Source organism: Carassius auratus, chromosome 31, assembly GCF_003368295.1.
Source record: "Carassius auratus strain Wakin chromosome 31, ASM336829v1, whole genome shotgun sequence".
In the NCBI taxonomy this organism is placed as follows: domain Eukaryota; kingdom Metazoa; phylum Chordata; class Actinopteri; order Cypriniformes; family Cyprinidae; genus Carassius; species Carassius auratus.
In genome coordinates this window covers 11526754-11544538 of record NC_039273.1, presented here as the reverse complement: position 1 = coordinate 11544538, position 17785 = coordinate 11526754, and the positions used below count along the sequence as shown (strand labels likewise).

Sequence of the window (17785 nt, the reverse complement as noted above, 5' to 3'; positions counted from 1 at the left end):
TAAGCACACACATATACAAGTACATTTTATTTTATATATTACAAATATAATAAAGGCTCCTCGTGTGTTGATTAAAATACAGGTTTGATTTGACATTTTCAATGTGAAAGTTCAGTAGTCACAAAAGTCTGCTATGTTGTAACTAGGTGCTCTGGTTGACACATGTTGTAAAATGTCAATTGAATGCACACTGCCATAACAAGTTTAGGTCAATCATAGCTCTTAGCTAGTACACGAGACATGATCAATTTTTGTTTGTGCCTGTAACGTACTGTAGTTATGAGACCAAGGCTGCTGTCTCCCTGTATGCATTCAGCCTAGAAAAGAGCAAAGGTCTCTTCACACGTTTCAGTTAATCTAGGTTAAAGTCATTGAAAATTAAGAATCCAAGGAAAACACTGAAAATATATTAAAATTACATACCATGTCGTTTCTATGTTAGACGCCTTAAGGATAGTGGTTATCGTCATAAGTCACTCTCACTTTCTCGTCAGTGCGGTAAACTAAGTCATGGGGCCTTCTAAGGCCTAATAAACTCTCTCAGGCCATGTAAACGGCAACTAAACCAAGTTCTGTAGAGACAGAGCACAGTATAAACTACTAGTATTAACTAGTATTGTAAATGGCAATCTCAGGATTGACTTTTCTATTCTGTACATAGAGCGAATAATAACTTAAGAGTCCATTCCCACATGTAAATGCTGTTGTCATCAAAACCTTAGAGTGTGTAGGTGACCTCCTCTAGAGACGATTACTTATACTGCGTGTGATACAACACAACAGGATTGGCTCCAATTTTAGAAGCACTCTGTCCTATTTGGACCATACGTTCATTATTCAGAGCTCTGTTTAGAAACCAAGAACAGATATTGTCCTCCCTGCTTTTTTTATATGGGAGCATATGAAATAAGGACTATTTTAGTGTATGAAAACACCTGAAATAAAACTACGAAAAGGGGGGCCTTTATATCAAATAAACAGTTGCTTCATGCACAAAAGTTTGGGAACAAGACTGTTTTACTGTAATAATGTTCAACATTTATCCATGCTGAATTGCTCCTTTTGTCAGGAGGATGTTGTATTTGGTCACACTCAACCCAACCCTGAAAGACCCTCTTTTACTTGTCATCCACTACAACATGATTATTCAACTTTAAACCCATGATACAATCTAAATTATGTGAATACCTGCATGTAATGGCAAGATAGGAAGATTAAGGTTCTTGAATTGCAAAAATTGTTCATTTAGTTCCCTTTCAATACTTCACTCGTACTGCGTCGAAGACGCATATGGGAAAAATCCCTTTTTTCTCCTGAACTGAAGCCTTATTCAATCACGCAGTGAAACTGCACAGCCATTGGATCGTGCAGTGCTATTAAAACAAACCAATGGCTTGGCAGCGGTGCTGCACGAACCTATGGCAGAGAAGCCCGCCAAATCCGGCGATAGAGGGATTCACCGAGCGTTTCACAGAGGCGCAGAAGTCGTCCCAGGCAATGGGACACTTCCTGCCGAAGCGCGCTTCATCTGCTGCCAGTCGCCCCAAACAGGTGCCGATTCGTCAGCCTCCTAAGCAAGCGCCAGCTGCTACCACCGCAGCCCAGCCGGTGAAACCCGAGCCTCGACACCGTTCTCGCTCGGCCACCAGACGGTATCAGTATCCCAAGCGCATGGGACCCCGGCCCAAGATAGTGCTGGACCCTGCGCCGCCGCCGTCATCCTGATCAACAGGAAAGAAAGAGGAGGGGGCTAAGTCTCGCCACAGCCGGACCACCCCCCAAACTGCCCCGTGTGTTCTGCCGTCCATCTACAGATGTCGACGAAGTTGTTCCTGCTGCAAACAATGGGCCCTTGTTAGCGCCCAGACAGCAAAGCGCTGTTATAGTGCAAAAAATAAAAAACACACTCCTTCACAAAAAGAGCAGTTTTCCTCACACAACACTCACGAGTGCTATGTCCCCCCACGGCGGTCAATCACTCGAGTTAATACAACCTCTGTCCATCCGGGCCTCACAATGGCAAGCCATTCCCGGGGTATCAGATTGGGTCATGGGAGTAATAAAACACGGCTATTCCCTTCAGTTCGCACGACGGCCACCACGCTTTCACGGGGTGGTCACCACTTCAGTGCACAACGATAACGCTCACGTTCTTCGTGCCGAAGTGAAAAATCTGCTGGTGAAGGGAGCTATAGAAATCGTTCCCCCAGCACACCGCGACTCAGGGTTTTACAGCCGTTACTTCCTGGTTCCCAAGAAGGATGGTGGGCTGCGCCCCATCCTCGATTTAAGACATCTGAACCGTGCCCTCATGAGACGGCGCTTCAGAATGATCACATTGAAACAAATCCTCTCGCAAATACGCTCAGGGGATTGGTTCTTTTCGCTGGATCTGAAGGACGCTTACTTTCACATCCAGATAGCCCCCCGTCACAGGCCGTTTTTGAGATTTGCCTTCGAGGGCGTGGCTTACCAATACAAGGTCCTCCCCTTTGGGCTGTCTCTGGCGCCTCGCACGTTCACAAAGTGCATGGATGCGGCTCTCTCCCCTCTCAGGCAGAAGGGCATCCGCATTCTCAATTACCTCGACGACTGGCTAGTTCTAGCTCAGTCAGAGGGGGAGGCATTGGGTTACAGAACTGTGGTCCTCAGCCATCTGGAATGCCTGGGGCTCAGGGTGAACTTTGTCAAGAGCTCACTGTCCCCCAGCCGACAGATATCGTTTCTGGGAACAGTGTTAGACTCAGTGACGATGAGGGCAACAATGGTGAAGGAGCGCGCTGCGGCTCTACAGCGACTTGCGGCCTCTTTCGAAATAGGTGCTTCTCGACCCCTAAAGACATTCCAGAAGCTGCTGGGTATTATGGCGGCGGCATCGCCGGTGCTGGAGCTCAGGCTGCTTCGTATGCGCCCCCTCCAATATTGGCTGAAACCACGTGTTCCACCTCATGCATGGCGTCACGGACGCTTGAATATCAAGGTGAGTCAGGACTGTATTTCGGCCCTGACCCCTTGGAGGGACATGCAATGGATGGAACGGGGTGCTCCACTTGGTATGGTTTGCAGAAGGAAAGTGATCTCCACAGACGCGTCCAACAAGGGTTGGGGCGTGCTGTGCGAAGGGAATCCCGCTTTCGGCCAGTGGTCGAAAGAGGAGAGCAGGCTTCACATCAACTGCCTCGAGATGATTGCAGTTCAACGAGCCTGCCAGAGCTTCCTGTCAGACCTAAAGAGTCACCACGTGCTGGTCAGATCGGACAGCATGACGGTGGTCTCTTATATAAATCACCAAGGTGGGCTGTCATCGACGCGTCTCTTCAGACTGACGTCGCGACTGCTGGAATGGACCCAAAGCAATTTGGGGTCCCTGAGAGCAGTGCATCTTCCGGGCAAGCTGAACAAGGGCGCGGATATGTTGTCAAGAAGCGGAGTCTCCTCAGAAGAGTGGAGACTCCACCCGCAGACGGTTCAGAAGATATGGGAGGTCTTTGGCAGAGCGGAAATAGACCTCTTTGCCTCAAAAGACAACTCTCGTTGCCCAATATATTTTTCCAAGATCAAGGACGCGTTGTCCCAGGACTGGCCCAACCGTCTTCTTTATGCTTTTCCTCCGGTCCCTCTGATTCCCCAAGTAATCAGGCGGGTCAGGGACTCCCTGAGCGTGTGCTAGACACAATTTCACAGGCTAGAGCTCCGTCTACACGACGCCTCTATGCCTCCAAATGGTCTGTGTTCTCCACATGGTGTTCAGACCATGGTGAAAGCCCGACCTCTTGTGACGTATCAGTGATACTGTCATTTTTGCAAGAGCTCTTGGAGAAGGGACGATCCCCCTCCACGCTCAAGGTCTATGTAGCAACTATAGCGGCGTCACACGCCCTTATAGCAGGCCAGTCGGTGGGCAGAAACGACTTAGTCGTCCGATTTATGAGAGGTGCCAGACGGCTTCATCCGCCTTGCCCTCCCACCGTCCCTTCCTGGGACCTGCCCACGGTGCTGAGAGCCCTGAAAGGGGCCCCCTTTGAACCGCTACAGTCCATAGGCCTTAAAGCCCTGTCGCTAAAGACCGCTCGGCTGTTGGCACTAGCGTCTGTTAAGCGTGTGGGTGATTTGCAAGCACTTTCTATAAGCCCTAATTGCCTAGAATTCGGGCCTAACGACTCGAGGGTCGTCCTGAAACCGAGGCATGGCTATGTGCCAAAGGTGCTCTCCACACCTTTTAGAGCACAAGTGGTCACCCTCTCTGCGTTACAAAACACAGAGGAGGATCCAGGGCTGAATCTACTTTGCCCAGTAAGGGCTCTAAAAGTCTACATAGAGCGTTCTGCGCCAATAAGACGATCAGAACAGCTCTTCATATGCTTTGGAAACCGCACCAGAGGGTTACCGGTCTCTAAGCAAAGACTTTCAAGGTGGATTGTTGATGCAATCCAGCTAGCCTACTCTTCTTTGGGCCTGCAGAGCCCAATTGGAGTAAGAGCCCATTCGACGAGAGCAGTGTCCTCGTCTTGGGCATGGTCTAATGGTGTGACTATTGCAGAAATTTGTGAGGCGGCTGGCTGGAGCTCGCCGTCCACATTTGCTAGATTTTACAATCTAGACGTCCCGGCGCTTCATGCTAGGGTACTTTCTGTGTGAAGGTCACCTTCTTGTTCCTCATTTGCATGCTCTTGGCCATTCTTGCCCAAGGCTCAACTCTACTCGTATGCACTCGGTCCCTTGGCTACTGAGGCGATACGAACACGGGATGATCAGGCTAGGCCAGACGTAACCTCATTGAGCTTATTCTGCCCCTAGTTGCTATTATCATATCTTGGTTTAACAAATCAAGTTTGATTGCGTTGGTCGTCCTCCCTTCTTAGCATGGCGTGACTGAACTGGGTTCCCATATGCGTCTTCGACGCAGTACGAGTGAAGTATTGAAAGGGAACGTACTCGGTTACTAACGTAACCTCGGTTCCCTGAAATACGGGAACGAGTACTGCGTTCCTTGCCATGCTAAAAAGGCTGCACAACTCAGTCGTCGCTTCAGTCGAAGTAACCTGAATTCCTGTGGCGAAGCGGCCAATATATAGCCAGATGCCCCGCCCATATTGGCGGGCTTTGGCGGGCTTCTCTGCCATAGGTTCGTGCAGCACCGCTGCCAACCCATTGGTTTGTTTTAATAGCACTGCACGATCCAATGGCTGTGCAGTTTCACTGCGTGATTGAATAAGGCTTCAGTTCAGGAGAAAAAAGGGGTTTTTCCCATATGCGTCTTCGACGCAGGACTCGTTCCCGTATTTCAGGGAACCGAGGTTACGTTAGTAACCGAGTACGATTTCTTTGATTAGAAACACCTTGTTGTGTTGATGTATGTAAGGCACAGTCCTTGAGGCATGGATTAGTCTAAAACCATTTACTGAAGGTGAGTACAGGTCTTTCTTGTACATCTGAGAGATCACATATTGTATTTTCTTCTTACAGTATAGAATTTAATTTGGATAATAAGGAGCTAAAAAAAATTGTTGTAGTTGTTTGTTTTACACATTCTCATATTGCTTTTGTTTGAAAAATCTGTTGAGAAAATGTAATATCTAGACAAGAAAGTCAGTGATTTTTTTTATTTTAATATACTGTACACTAAAGTATGTTTGATACATATGTGTGTGTGTGTACATACATTGAATGATTAAAAAATTGAAATAAATAAATTCATTTGAAATAAATGCTATTCTTTTGAGGATCATTCATCAAAGAATCCAGAATTTTTTTAAGCTGGTTTCACAACTGGTTTCAACATTGAAAATTATTAGAAAATGGCTTCTTAAGCACAAAATCGATATGTGATTTCTGCAGGATCATGTGACATTAAAGACTTGAGTAATTGCCACAAACTTTTATCAAATGAATAAATCACAATTTAAAATATATAAAAATATAAGACAGAAATTTTTAATTTTAAAATATTTCAAATTAACCCAGTTTTTAAGTAAATGCAGACTTGAGTGTAAGATGCTGTTAAAGACATTCAGAATTCTCCATGTACATAGGACATAGACATCCAAAATATTTCCCCATATTTCCATTCCGTTTCAACCATAACTAATGAAGGTAATATTTCTTGCTGAACACAAGGAAAAAAATAAGTAAATAGGTGTTTGGTGACCTAGAATTCACAGAGTTCCCACGACAACACCAAGGACAAGGGCAAAGATCAAACAGACATGGCCACAGGTGTTATGTATCATCAGTGACTCTGTCCTCTCATACTGTACGCTCTGTTGCCCCAGAGTCCAGCGGTGGGAACAACTGGAGCGGGACAGTAGACGAAGCTTGGGGGTGGTTGCTGTGTGCCCTAGATTGCTTCTTCCTGAAGGGGAGGGGGTTTATCATATTCTAAAATGGGGTCAGCTGAAAATACATGGTAAAACACATGCAGCTGTAACATTTGGAATCTGAGGCTAATTTGTGAATGGCTAAATGTTGTGTATTTTGCAAATATACAGTGAAGCTTGATATAGGCAGACATAAATGTTTATGATTCATCCTAATTTTGGATGCTGTAATGCACTGAAAGGATGGTTCATGCAAAAATAAAATGATTTCCTTATTTACTGACCCTAAAAAGCTGTATGCATATTTTGTTCTTCTGTGCAAGACCAAAGAAGAAATCAATTAAAAAATAGTCCATTCAATGAGTCAAAGGGGTCCAATGATGCAAACATTAAAATGTATCTTAAGTTGCTGAAAATATTAATGCTTTACAACATACATTATAAATGCATATATAATAAATTACACACAAAGGCTTCAAATAAACTGTTACCCAACTGATATTACAGCATTAATGGTTATACTACAAGGCATTTGTCATGATTAGAACAAAGTGTACCTATTGTATTCAATAGATGTCATCTGCATCGATTGGCAGCCTTGATTTACTCATTGCAGACAGTTCTGAAACATAGATACACAATCACACGGACTCACGCATACTGGTTCTCGCCTGCAGCAGTCCATAATTATTGAGAGGTTTGATGTGCTCAGTGAGTGGAAAGTATGGGAGAATTGGAGTTGCACAGATTGTGTGTGACTAACTCCCACCCTCAGGCCCATCGCTCTGTAATGGAAAGATTAAAAGCAGAGCACCAACCCAAAAACACCATCCTCTCTCTCTATCTCTCTCTCTCTCTCTCTCTCTCTCTCTGTCTGTCTATCTAGCTCACCCTCTCCCTCCTCTACCTGTCTCCCACATCTATATAATATTCTCCTCCCTCTCTTGTTAAATAGATTACACTTCAACAAAAGCTGTGTGTGCATATCTTTGGGTCGGCTTAGAGCAATTAAACCCACACATTGTGAGCACCTAACTGGAGGAATCTAATTGCAACTACCGCCAAGCCCAGCCCAGCCCATCATATACAGTCTGGAGTCTGGACTTCAAATTGCCTTCCACGAAAGAGTTCCTTGGAAGCTCCAGGACAAGCAGCGGCGGCAGCAGCAGTCCCGCCTGACCCAGCTGGATCATTGTACGCTCGGCTACACCCTGGTGCGTTTTTTCTTTGCAGGAGACAGGAGCCTCACCGAGAGCTCCGCACACCGGTTCCCAAGCTGTCTCTTCGGCTGCTTCCCGCGTTTATTATGGACAATGAAGAGGACGATGATGGGAACTTCACCAAGTGGATGAGCAGCTACTGGGGGCACGGGGTAGGGGACGAGCATGCCAAAGATAGGAAGAGAAGTTTTAGGAGGCCTTCACGCTACAAAGCTGACCGCCGTGCCTCTTTGCCCTGCATGGTAAGGTAGTGATCACACATGTGGAATTATGTTAATAGAATGGGAATAATCAGAAATGCAGTAATAATTGTACAATACTAAACTAAACCCATATTTGATTATACAGTAAGAGTTTTCTGTTATAAAAATGATAGTGTCAACTGACTGGAAAAGTTATATTCAAAGTCATTTTAAAATGACCCAACAGTTAGGATAATATAGTATTCAGAAATGATCATAATATATTAATAATTCTAAATGTATAATATAATTTAAAAAATAATATAAACTTTTTTTTTCTTATATACATTTTTAATTTATAGTAGTTAAATATAATTGTATAGTGTTTAACATGATTCAGCTTAAAATTCTGATTTGATTACAAATGGAACGAGCCAACAGTAAGGACAATATAATATAATATAATATAATATAATATAATATAATATAATATCATATAATATAATATAATATAATATAATATAATATAATATAATATAATATAATATAATATAATATAATATAATATAATTATGTTATTTCAAAGGTATTTACAGCCTACAACAGCAAGAACCTAAACCCACAACATTGACCAAGCAAATAAATATAGTAAATTGTTAAATAATCTCATCAATATTCCATATAATATTCAGCAATGATCATGAACTTCAAACATATTATAATTAAAATGTAACAATGTGGTTTTATTTATAATAATTAAATACTATATTATATTGTTTCAAATTCTTAAACTAAAATTTCTGATGTGACGAGGCATGTTCAAAGTCATTAATGAGGCAACAGTTTTGATTATGATTATGAACTATATTGCTTGGCTTGTTTTATATATGATATGATCATAAACTATAAATATATTACAATTATAAATGTATTATATATATAAATAAAAAAGAAAAAAAGAAATATATATATATATATATATATATATATATATATATATATATATATATATATATAATTATTAAATGTAAAAGTCTGATATGCTGAGACAAAATTATTGTAAAAAAGGTTATTGGGTTAGGAACTATATCATTCAAATATATCAACTTAATTTAATTTTATTAATGAATTAATTAGACGGTTAAATATATAATAAATATTATATAAAATGTAATATTATGTAATATTATTTATAATAATTCAAATTATTTTATACAGTTTAAAATTATTATAAATAATATGCATAATTATTAACAATAGATCCAACTGTTTATTAAGCATTGGTGTCTTTTATTATTGTACTGTTGCTGCCATTTTATAAAAGGAATGATATATTTTATATATCCATAAGAATCCATTATATCCATTATACATACATAAGAAAGGATTTATTTGTCCCTTACTGTGGTAAATAAATCACTGTAAGACAGCCTCACACCTTATTTCTTTAATTCATCTGGGAGCCAGCTAATCCTTTATCAATGTCCGATGTAAGTAGAGGTCCAGCAGGGGTCTTTTACTGTGTGTTTATGGCTTAAGACATGATTTTTGCTGTTTTACATGTAACCTGAGCTGATCATATAAACAAAGTTGGGTAACACATTTTTTGGATGAAAACCCATAACAGGAAAGAGTGCTCTGATTAGCGATATGGTGACCCAGCAGCAATTTGTTCTCTTCCCCCACACATCAGCACTTCTCAGCGCTTTCTCACGCCTCACAACCCCCTTTTTTTTTGTGTGTACAAACTCTACATATGGTCCACATAATAAGGACAGTTTATAGCAAAAAGACAAGTTAAAGAAGACAACTGATTATTTAAATAGCATATCCTTCAATTCCTAATGCTTTACATTTACAAGCAGTTAGTTTTAAATAATGTTAATTTACATAAAAAAGTCAAATAAATGCAGTATTCTTTAGTTACAGAATAAATTTGAGGTTGACTGTTATTTTTCCTGCACTTTGTGGAAAGCATAATTTGTCATGTCATGCTTATTATTGATTCTAGCATATGTTATCAACTATTATTCCCTAAAAAGATGAGTTTTTTACCGTATGGGGACAACAAACAAACTTATAAATCATACTGAATCAAGATTTTTGAAAATTGCTTTAAGTTTTGTGTGAGGGGTAAGTTTAGGGCATAGGGGATAAAAAATAAAGTCTGTATAGTATAAAAACCATTACATCTGTGGAATGGAAACCCAATGTGTGTGTGTGTGTGTGTGTGTGTGTGTGTGTGTGTGTGTGTGTGTGTGTGTGTGTGTGTGTGTGTGTGTTAAAAAACACTATTTAGTAAATATACTTAATATACTATGCATATATCTACAGCTAGTTGGTATGCAAAGTAGATTAAATGAATTACAGTGATATCTTGAGTAGAAAGCAGTTCTCTCTTGAAAATAAGATCAAATCCTTTCACATACTGTAAGTTTACCACTTGCTTTATATGTCACAGTATCTATTTGTTTTGTTTCTGAAATCATATTATTCATTATGCTAAGATCTGATTGAAATGCCATCAGTGTAAAAAAAAATGTATTCCAAAGGTCACAAGCTAAGGTGGCTTTGCATGATTTTACATGCGCAGAATCTAACTAAACTGGAACAGAAAATTGACCTTGGGAATTTAATAATTCAATCAATCCTTACATACTTATGTACCTATTTATATGGATAATAGATTTTCAGCATTCCATGGTGGCATGATGGCATGTTAAATAGGTTTATACATTTTCTCAGATTGTTTTTTTTTTTTTTTAATGTGTATTATTCTGCAAGCAGCAGATAAGTACATGTCTGAACTATGTTGCATTAGGTCAGGAAACTAGTTTAGGAAATGCATACATGCTGAGTATATCTTGGGGAAAGTAATTTAGCTATTTGGGAACAGCTTAATCCAGCCCAAGAGGCAGTAGTGAATGGCAGTAAATAGCTCAAGGTTAATAGGTGAAGCTCCTATGATTAGCTTGTCTTCAAGTGAAATGCTTACACAAGTCATTATGGGCTGCTCAAGTATAATTAACCTATTTTGACCCTTTCCATGGTAGAGCATACAGACTATTATGTATATTTACTGCAATTATGTGCAAAATGATTGAAGTTTCTTATACAGGTGTTTATATTGAACCCTAACTTTATTATTCATTTGCTATAGGAAATCATAAATGCTTACCCATGTATGTCATTCAGTTCAATATAAAATATGTACTATACTTCAAAATGTACAAATAATCAATGGTCATTCGTGAGATTAATTAATTCAGCATTTAATGATTCTGATTATTTAAATAAGATTAACATTATTATTAATGTGTTGCTTATTACTTTTTCCGTGTCCTGGTCTTTCTCCCTCTTTTCATATCTTGGATTCTGTATTGAAAAGTCTCAGCTAGAAGCAATGCAGGTGAATCATCACCATGCTAGCACCATGGCCCCTGGCCCTGCCCACCTAAAGGGCCGTGAGGAGAAGGAGGTGCACTCTCATCCTCGTGCCCGCCGTGTATCTTCAGACGAAAACAGCCGAACCAAAGCGGTGGGACCTGAATGTCACATCAGCACCATTCCAGAGCTCACTGAGTGCTTAGAGAAGAGGCTACGTCTCAATAACCAGAAGGTGAGGGACCAGAAGATGTCATGTCACATACAGCACACCAGAAAAGTCTTAATAAAATACAAAAAAATGCCTCAATATCATTGCATACGATTCAAATATTGAACCAGCACAAGTCACCAGTATGCTTTTTAAGATCAGGGGAGTTAAGATTACCTCCAAGGCTGTTACTACCTGGCTTCCATAACCTCAGTCCAATCTGGGTCAAGGCACAATTGTAACCCCTCTGGTTTTACTTAACCTGCTATGAGCAGGATTCAAATGGGAGGCGGGCACGCTAACAAGGACACTAAAGACCAGGGCCCCTAGTGTCAGTAGGTGCCTTTTGAGATCAGGGGAGGGAGTTTTATCTGAACAGCTCTTATTAGTTGGCCTCCATTACACCAGGCCTCACACTATGTGCCTTTGCACAAGACAAATTGAACATGACTTCACCAATTAGCCATGTTGTGGCTAATTTACACAGAGATTTGTTTTCAAAAATAGCATTTTCAGCCCCCAAGATGCCAGTGTCATGCAAATGAATGGTTGAAATGCATTAAATGTTTTGTTGTGTGTAAATACCCCATTTGTTCATCTCATTAATATCCTCTTAAATGGAAAGGCTTTTTTTATTATTATCATTCATATAACACATCCCAATGCACTACATTCTTAAAAATAAAGGTGCTTCAAAGGGTTCTTCAAGCTATGCCATAGAAGAATCATTTTTGGTTCCACAAAGAACCATTCAGTCAAAGGTTCTTTAAAGAACCATCTCTTTCTTACCTTTTTATAATCTGAAGAACTTTTTTTAGCCATAAAGAAAACTTCAGATGTTAAAGGTTCTTTCGTGAAGCAGCTTTATTTTTGTGTACTGTGTGTCTACAACATTTTCAAGTTCAATTTCAATTATTTTGCTGTAGTGTTTACTTAATGTTCATAAACAAAAAAGAGACCAAAAATGGAGATAAGCTGAAGGCCATTGTCAAAGAAACCTGGGCTTCCAGACCACCTCAGCAGCGCTACAAACTGATCACTTCCATGCCATGCTGACTTGGGGCAGTAATTAAAGCAAAAGGAGCACCTACCAAGTATTGAGTACATGTACAGTAAATGAACATACTTTCCAGAAGGCCAACAATTCACTTTTTTTGTATTGGTCTTATGAAGTATTCCAATCTCATCACAATTAACAGAACCAAAGACTTAGACTACTTTGTGCACTGAATTCATATAATACAAGCGTTTCACAATTTGAGTAGAATTACTGAAATAAATGAACTTTTCCCACAACATTTTAATTTAAAGGGGGGTGAAATGCTCGTTTTCACTCAATATCCTGTTAATCTTGAGTACATATAGAGTAGTACTGCATCCTTCATAACTCCAAAAAGTCTTTAGTTTTATTATATTCATAAGAGAAAGATAGTCTGTACCGATTTTTCCCGGAAAAACACGACTGGCTGGAGGCGTGACGTGTGGGTGGAGCTAAAGAATCACGAGCGCCAGTAGGCTTTTGTGTTGAGAGCGTTTGGAAGCTGTGACATTACCGTGAGGAAAAAAAAAACATCCAAAACAAACCATGGCTAACAGTCAGATTCAGCGTATATTTATGATTCAGAATCAGATCCAGAGGCTGAAATTTAACAAGAGCAGCATCAGCAACGACGTCTCTATGTGGTATGTACTGAAACTGTATATATTTGCTTAGCGGTTTTGGAAAATGACTAAGTTCCACTTTGTCGTCTTTTATTTTTTAAGCTGTACATGTGGAAAGTGCAGTTTGATGACAACATTGCATGTTGTTTACTTGATGTGCTTACGCGCCGATAGCTAAGTTAACAACACAGAGATATTTGAAGCAGTTTTACTCACCGACTGCGGTTCCAACACACGATCGTGACCCTTTTTCGTTGGGACTGCATTATCCTTAAGAAATAAACGATGTGCAAATCCGGCGTCAAACTGGGCCTTGTTTGTAAAACAAGCATCTTCGAAATGCAGGTAACAAACACAAACACTTGCAGAACTCCGTTGATGCTCTGTAAAAATAAACTCCATCCACTGGTCCCTTAATGCTGTTTTTTCTTTGGTAATCTGTGCAGGGTTGTCTTGCCCTGGCAACCAAAAACACACTTCTTTTGTGACATTTCGCGACGCTCTTGCTCTGATCAGTGAGTCTGTGCTCAGCCTCTCATTGCTCTGCTATACGGGAGCGCGCGCTCTTCCGGCAGAAGTGCCCTTGGGACCCATATAAGGAAATTCCGCTCCATCTAACGTCACACAGAGCCATACTCGAAAAAAACTTTCCGAAACTTGTGACAAACCGGAAGGAGAATTTTTGGAACAAAAATACTCATTCAAACGTACAACTTAATTTTTTAAACTTTGTCCATGTTTAGCATGGGAATCCAACTCTTTAACAGTGTAAAAAAAATGTCACCCCCCCCCCCCCTTTAATGAGATGCACCTGTATCTCATATATTTTAATATGCATAAAGTGCATTAATATAATAATATAACACTTTTTGATGATTTTCTCTGGTTTGTTTGTAGGGTAATGCAGATAGCATATGTCTTATTTGCCATGAAGGACTACGGAATGGAAGGGGTGGCGTCCAAGAACTTCACTGTGGCCATCATTTTCACAAAGAGGTACACATTTCCTGCATCATTTCTCTCCTCTTGTTGTCTTCTAACAGTATCAGATTGTTAACTGAAGCAGTGGGTTTATGGAAATAGAAGTTTACACATATCACCAAGTGAACAAGGGTATTTTCTAAATCCGTGCTTTTCCCCACCTGGCATGCATGTTTGTCTGGTTACTTGCTACTTTTGTGCCAGCTATTACACTGAATCTGATGTTTCTGATTATGGATTGGGAAGGCAAAATGGCCGGAGCCCAGCGCACGTCCACGTAGTGGGAGTTCTGCACCTGCTTGTGAGCGAGGAAAGGAGATGCCTTTCTGCCCTGGACAAGAGGAATATAGCTTACCCCGTCGCCAACTCTCTTTACGTAGACAACGTTGATTGTTTTTTGTTTAAAATACACTCTGAAAAATAAAGGTTCTTTATATTTATTAATTAGATATAAAGAACCTTTACCATCTGTGGAACATTTCCATTGCACAAAAGGTTCTTCAGTGGAAAAGGGTTCTAAATATTTTGAAGAAAAAAAAAGTTACTTTTTTTAAATTATTATTATTGTACTGTATGCATGAGAATTAGTTAAACTAAACAGTAATCACTCAGTATATTACATATATATTTTTTAAACATTTTAATTGTCAGTTTTAGTTTGTTTTTAGGTTCACTACTACTGCTTAAAATTTGTATTTATTTTCCAAAATTACAAGTCATTTACATTTTATAAACATTGCTGTTTGAAATGTCATGATTTTGCACTTTTTGTCCTTTTCCTATATGGTGACATAATGTCATAATATGTTTTTTTATAGTCTGTGATTGTTGCTATTATTCATGATCTTGTTGTTCATTTTATACAGCTATTTTGGATTAGAAAACCAAACTGTGAATATAAAATGTTTTGACTTGTTTTTGATTTGGAATTATGGATGCTCTGTGAATGTGGTAAAATCCTGAATTTGCAGTCAGGAGCTGCTACAGTTGCTTGTTAAATGCATATGATGGAAATTAGCTGGTGGCAGCTAATCATGTACCACTGTAATGGAAATCAATGATGAGTCACAGTACTGCCCCTCAAAGGTCAACAGATCGGTTTTTCACGCAAGAAGTTGTCATGCAAGTACAATAATGCCTCCGCTATGGGTCTTAGTGATATAAATGTATATATAAAAAACATTTCACATAGTTGAACATTATTTTCTTTAGCATTTATCTGGCATAGGCTACACTACAAGTCGTAATTCATAAGAAATATTTGTGGACAAATAATTGTTTTTGTTTCAGGAATTTAAGCATAAATATGCAAATCAAAAGGTTTTTAACATCATGTAAACTTACATTTGGACTGGTAGTGTGTTTTACTAAGCTTGCAGTTCTTTAAAAGCAATAAATGTTTCAATATGTTTAGCATGTGCAGACGTATGTTTCAATAGTTTTCAGTTTTTATATACAGCCTCATTCTGGCTTTGAACGACCCTCCATAATTTGGCTCTCCTTTCTTTCAGTGCATTGAGAAATGGTTTTGGCAGAAACAGTCCTGTCCCTCCTGTCGAGTTCATGTGACCATTCCTGAGCCCCTCTACTGGTCCTCTGCTCGTGTCCAGTTTCCCTGACAATATCCATTTTTCATCACTGCATGTCTGCTTGTAACCTGTGACCCTAGACACTGATTTTCTGTGTTTATACTGTATGTGAATAAAAAAGACCATCTTCTCGAGGTGGAAGCGAGGATGTATGTAGCAGTCCTGCATGATTATGTCTTTTGCTTGCACACGCTAGCTAGGATAAGACCGTTTTGAAAGTGCATCCTTTAGTCTATGAATCTCGAGAGTTTTGTCTTTATTTTTTTGTGACCCTCCTTTTCCATCTTTCTTGCTTATTTTCCTCTGTGGTTTGGGGAGGACAGGAAGTTTGGATAGGCTGAAAACCATGCATGCGAAGTATCTGACCACAGAGCCTTTTGGTTTTCTTTTTTTCATATCTCATGTATTGCACAAAGCACATCTGACTTACCCATAAACGTACACATGCCAAATTCAAAGGCAGAGAATCTTAGACTCTGTCCAACATATTGTGATGTTTCTATAATGATCAGAAATGTAAATTTCAAAGATGTATGTTCGACTAATAAATACCTATTTCGTTGAAAAGATTTTATATAGTGCTGTTATTTTTAAAGTAGACTGTTGTTTCATAGGCTACCCTACTTTGTTTTTACATCATTTATTTATTTGGTGCCAGAATGTTGTTTAGTTTAAATTAATTCAGTTTCTATGTGACAACGTAATATGAGTGCCACGTTATAAAGTGTCAAATAAATAACAGAGTGAAATGACATACTTCTCTGTTGCCAGACCCTCTCGTGACAGTGCCTTTGTGCACGTACTGTATACCCAAACCCTGCCCTCATGGCCCGCCGCCGTACATTAATAAAACATACAATACCTGTAAAAAACCCAACAAAACTCTGTAAAATTGTCTTTAAAGAATACGTCATCAAAATATTCTACAACGATTGGACTAAACCATTAGGAAAACTTTAGCCTTTGGCAAGCATATTATCTTCTATTGCACTAGAACTTTAAAGATCCCATTTTTCGTGTTTTTTCTTTGATTGTGTTTACAGTGTGCAATATAACATGTGTTCATGTTTCGCGTGTAAAAAAACACATTATTTTTCACACAATTCACCTATCTGTATACTGCTGTTTTCACTGTCATAAAAACGGGCAGATGACTTCCGTGTTCTATTAAGTCCCTCCTTCAGAAATAGGAAACACGTTCTGATTGTGCCAGCAGTTCTTGTGTTGTGATTCGACAGCAGCTTAGCGCACGCGGCCCTCCTGGAAACACAATTGGGCTAGTTTTGAGAAGCAAGTGGGCAGGAACATGTGCTGGAGATATACTTATAATCACAGGAGCATTTTTACTGACGAGATGCGCATTTGCACATCCCTAACATTTAGTTAACAAAGCTAAACAGCATTGCCCTTTGTGTAATAAGTTACAGAAACTGTTAAACGCACCAACTTAAATAATCAAATACACTTACCGGATGTGGTCCATAAACAACGCCTTCTACCGACAAAGAGGGAACTGCTCCATCTTTCAGGAATAATATTTGTGCGAATCTGGCATTAAACTGATTGAGATTGAGGAAGCTGTCCTCAGCAAAATGTGCTGAACATAGTTTTACATGTGGATTATAATTTTCGGGAACCGAGTTAAACATAAATTATAACCATTAATGTCCAAGTACAGCGTCCCTAGGAAGACCAAACAAAGGTGATTGGTTTCCGAGATGAAAATAACAGCGTTTCGACGACATGGCGACAAACTCAACTCTTTCTCTTCTCCATCGGAGCGCAACAAGACCACGCCCCCTTTTTGTGTATTCATGTGGGTGGAGGTTAGTCAAAAAAACAGTTTTAGTGACGTCATTACTGCAGGAACTAGAGGGATGTAGTCCAAACGGGTCGTTTTTCTGTTAAATAAAATATCTCGCTTGGCATTGAACTTTGAGCTTATTTTACAGATATTATTTATAATCTAACAACAGCATTACGCACTAACTAAAGTTTAAAACATGGGATCACGAAGAACGGGACCTATAAAGAGAACGTGGAAATTGTGATCTATCTATTTATAAATTGATTAGATTTACCAAGGTTTTTAAACACAGGTACGTTTTTAAAATATATTTTATACATTTATTCCACTGGACTAAAATTTATTTTGAAAGTAGAGTACACAAAAAATGCACGTGGAAAAAGACACCAACTGTTGATAGACAGGCAGGCTAACCAATCAAATTCGAAAAAA

The 17785-nt window shown here is 39.5% G+C and overlaps 1 protein-coding gene across 1 annotated transcript; it reads left to right on the top strand.

The window, feature by feature from the left end:
- Positions 1-7347: 7347 nt before the first annotated feature.
- Positions 7348-14461, top strand: LOC113050548 (leukemia NUP98 fusion partner 1-like). The gene is made up of 4 exons (XM_026213589.1): positions 7348-7779; positions 11108-11338; positions 13874-13972; positions 14204-14461. Exons 1-4 carry the CDS (start codon positions 7624-7626, stop codon positions 14345-14347), a joined length of 630 nt encoding a protein of 209 aa, XP_026069374.1. The 5' UTR covers positions 7348-7623; the 3' UTR covers positions 14348-14461.
- The last annotated feature ends 3324 nt before the right edge of the window (positions 14462-17785 follow it).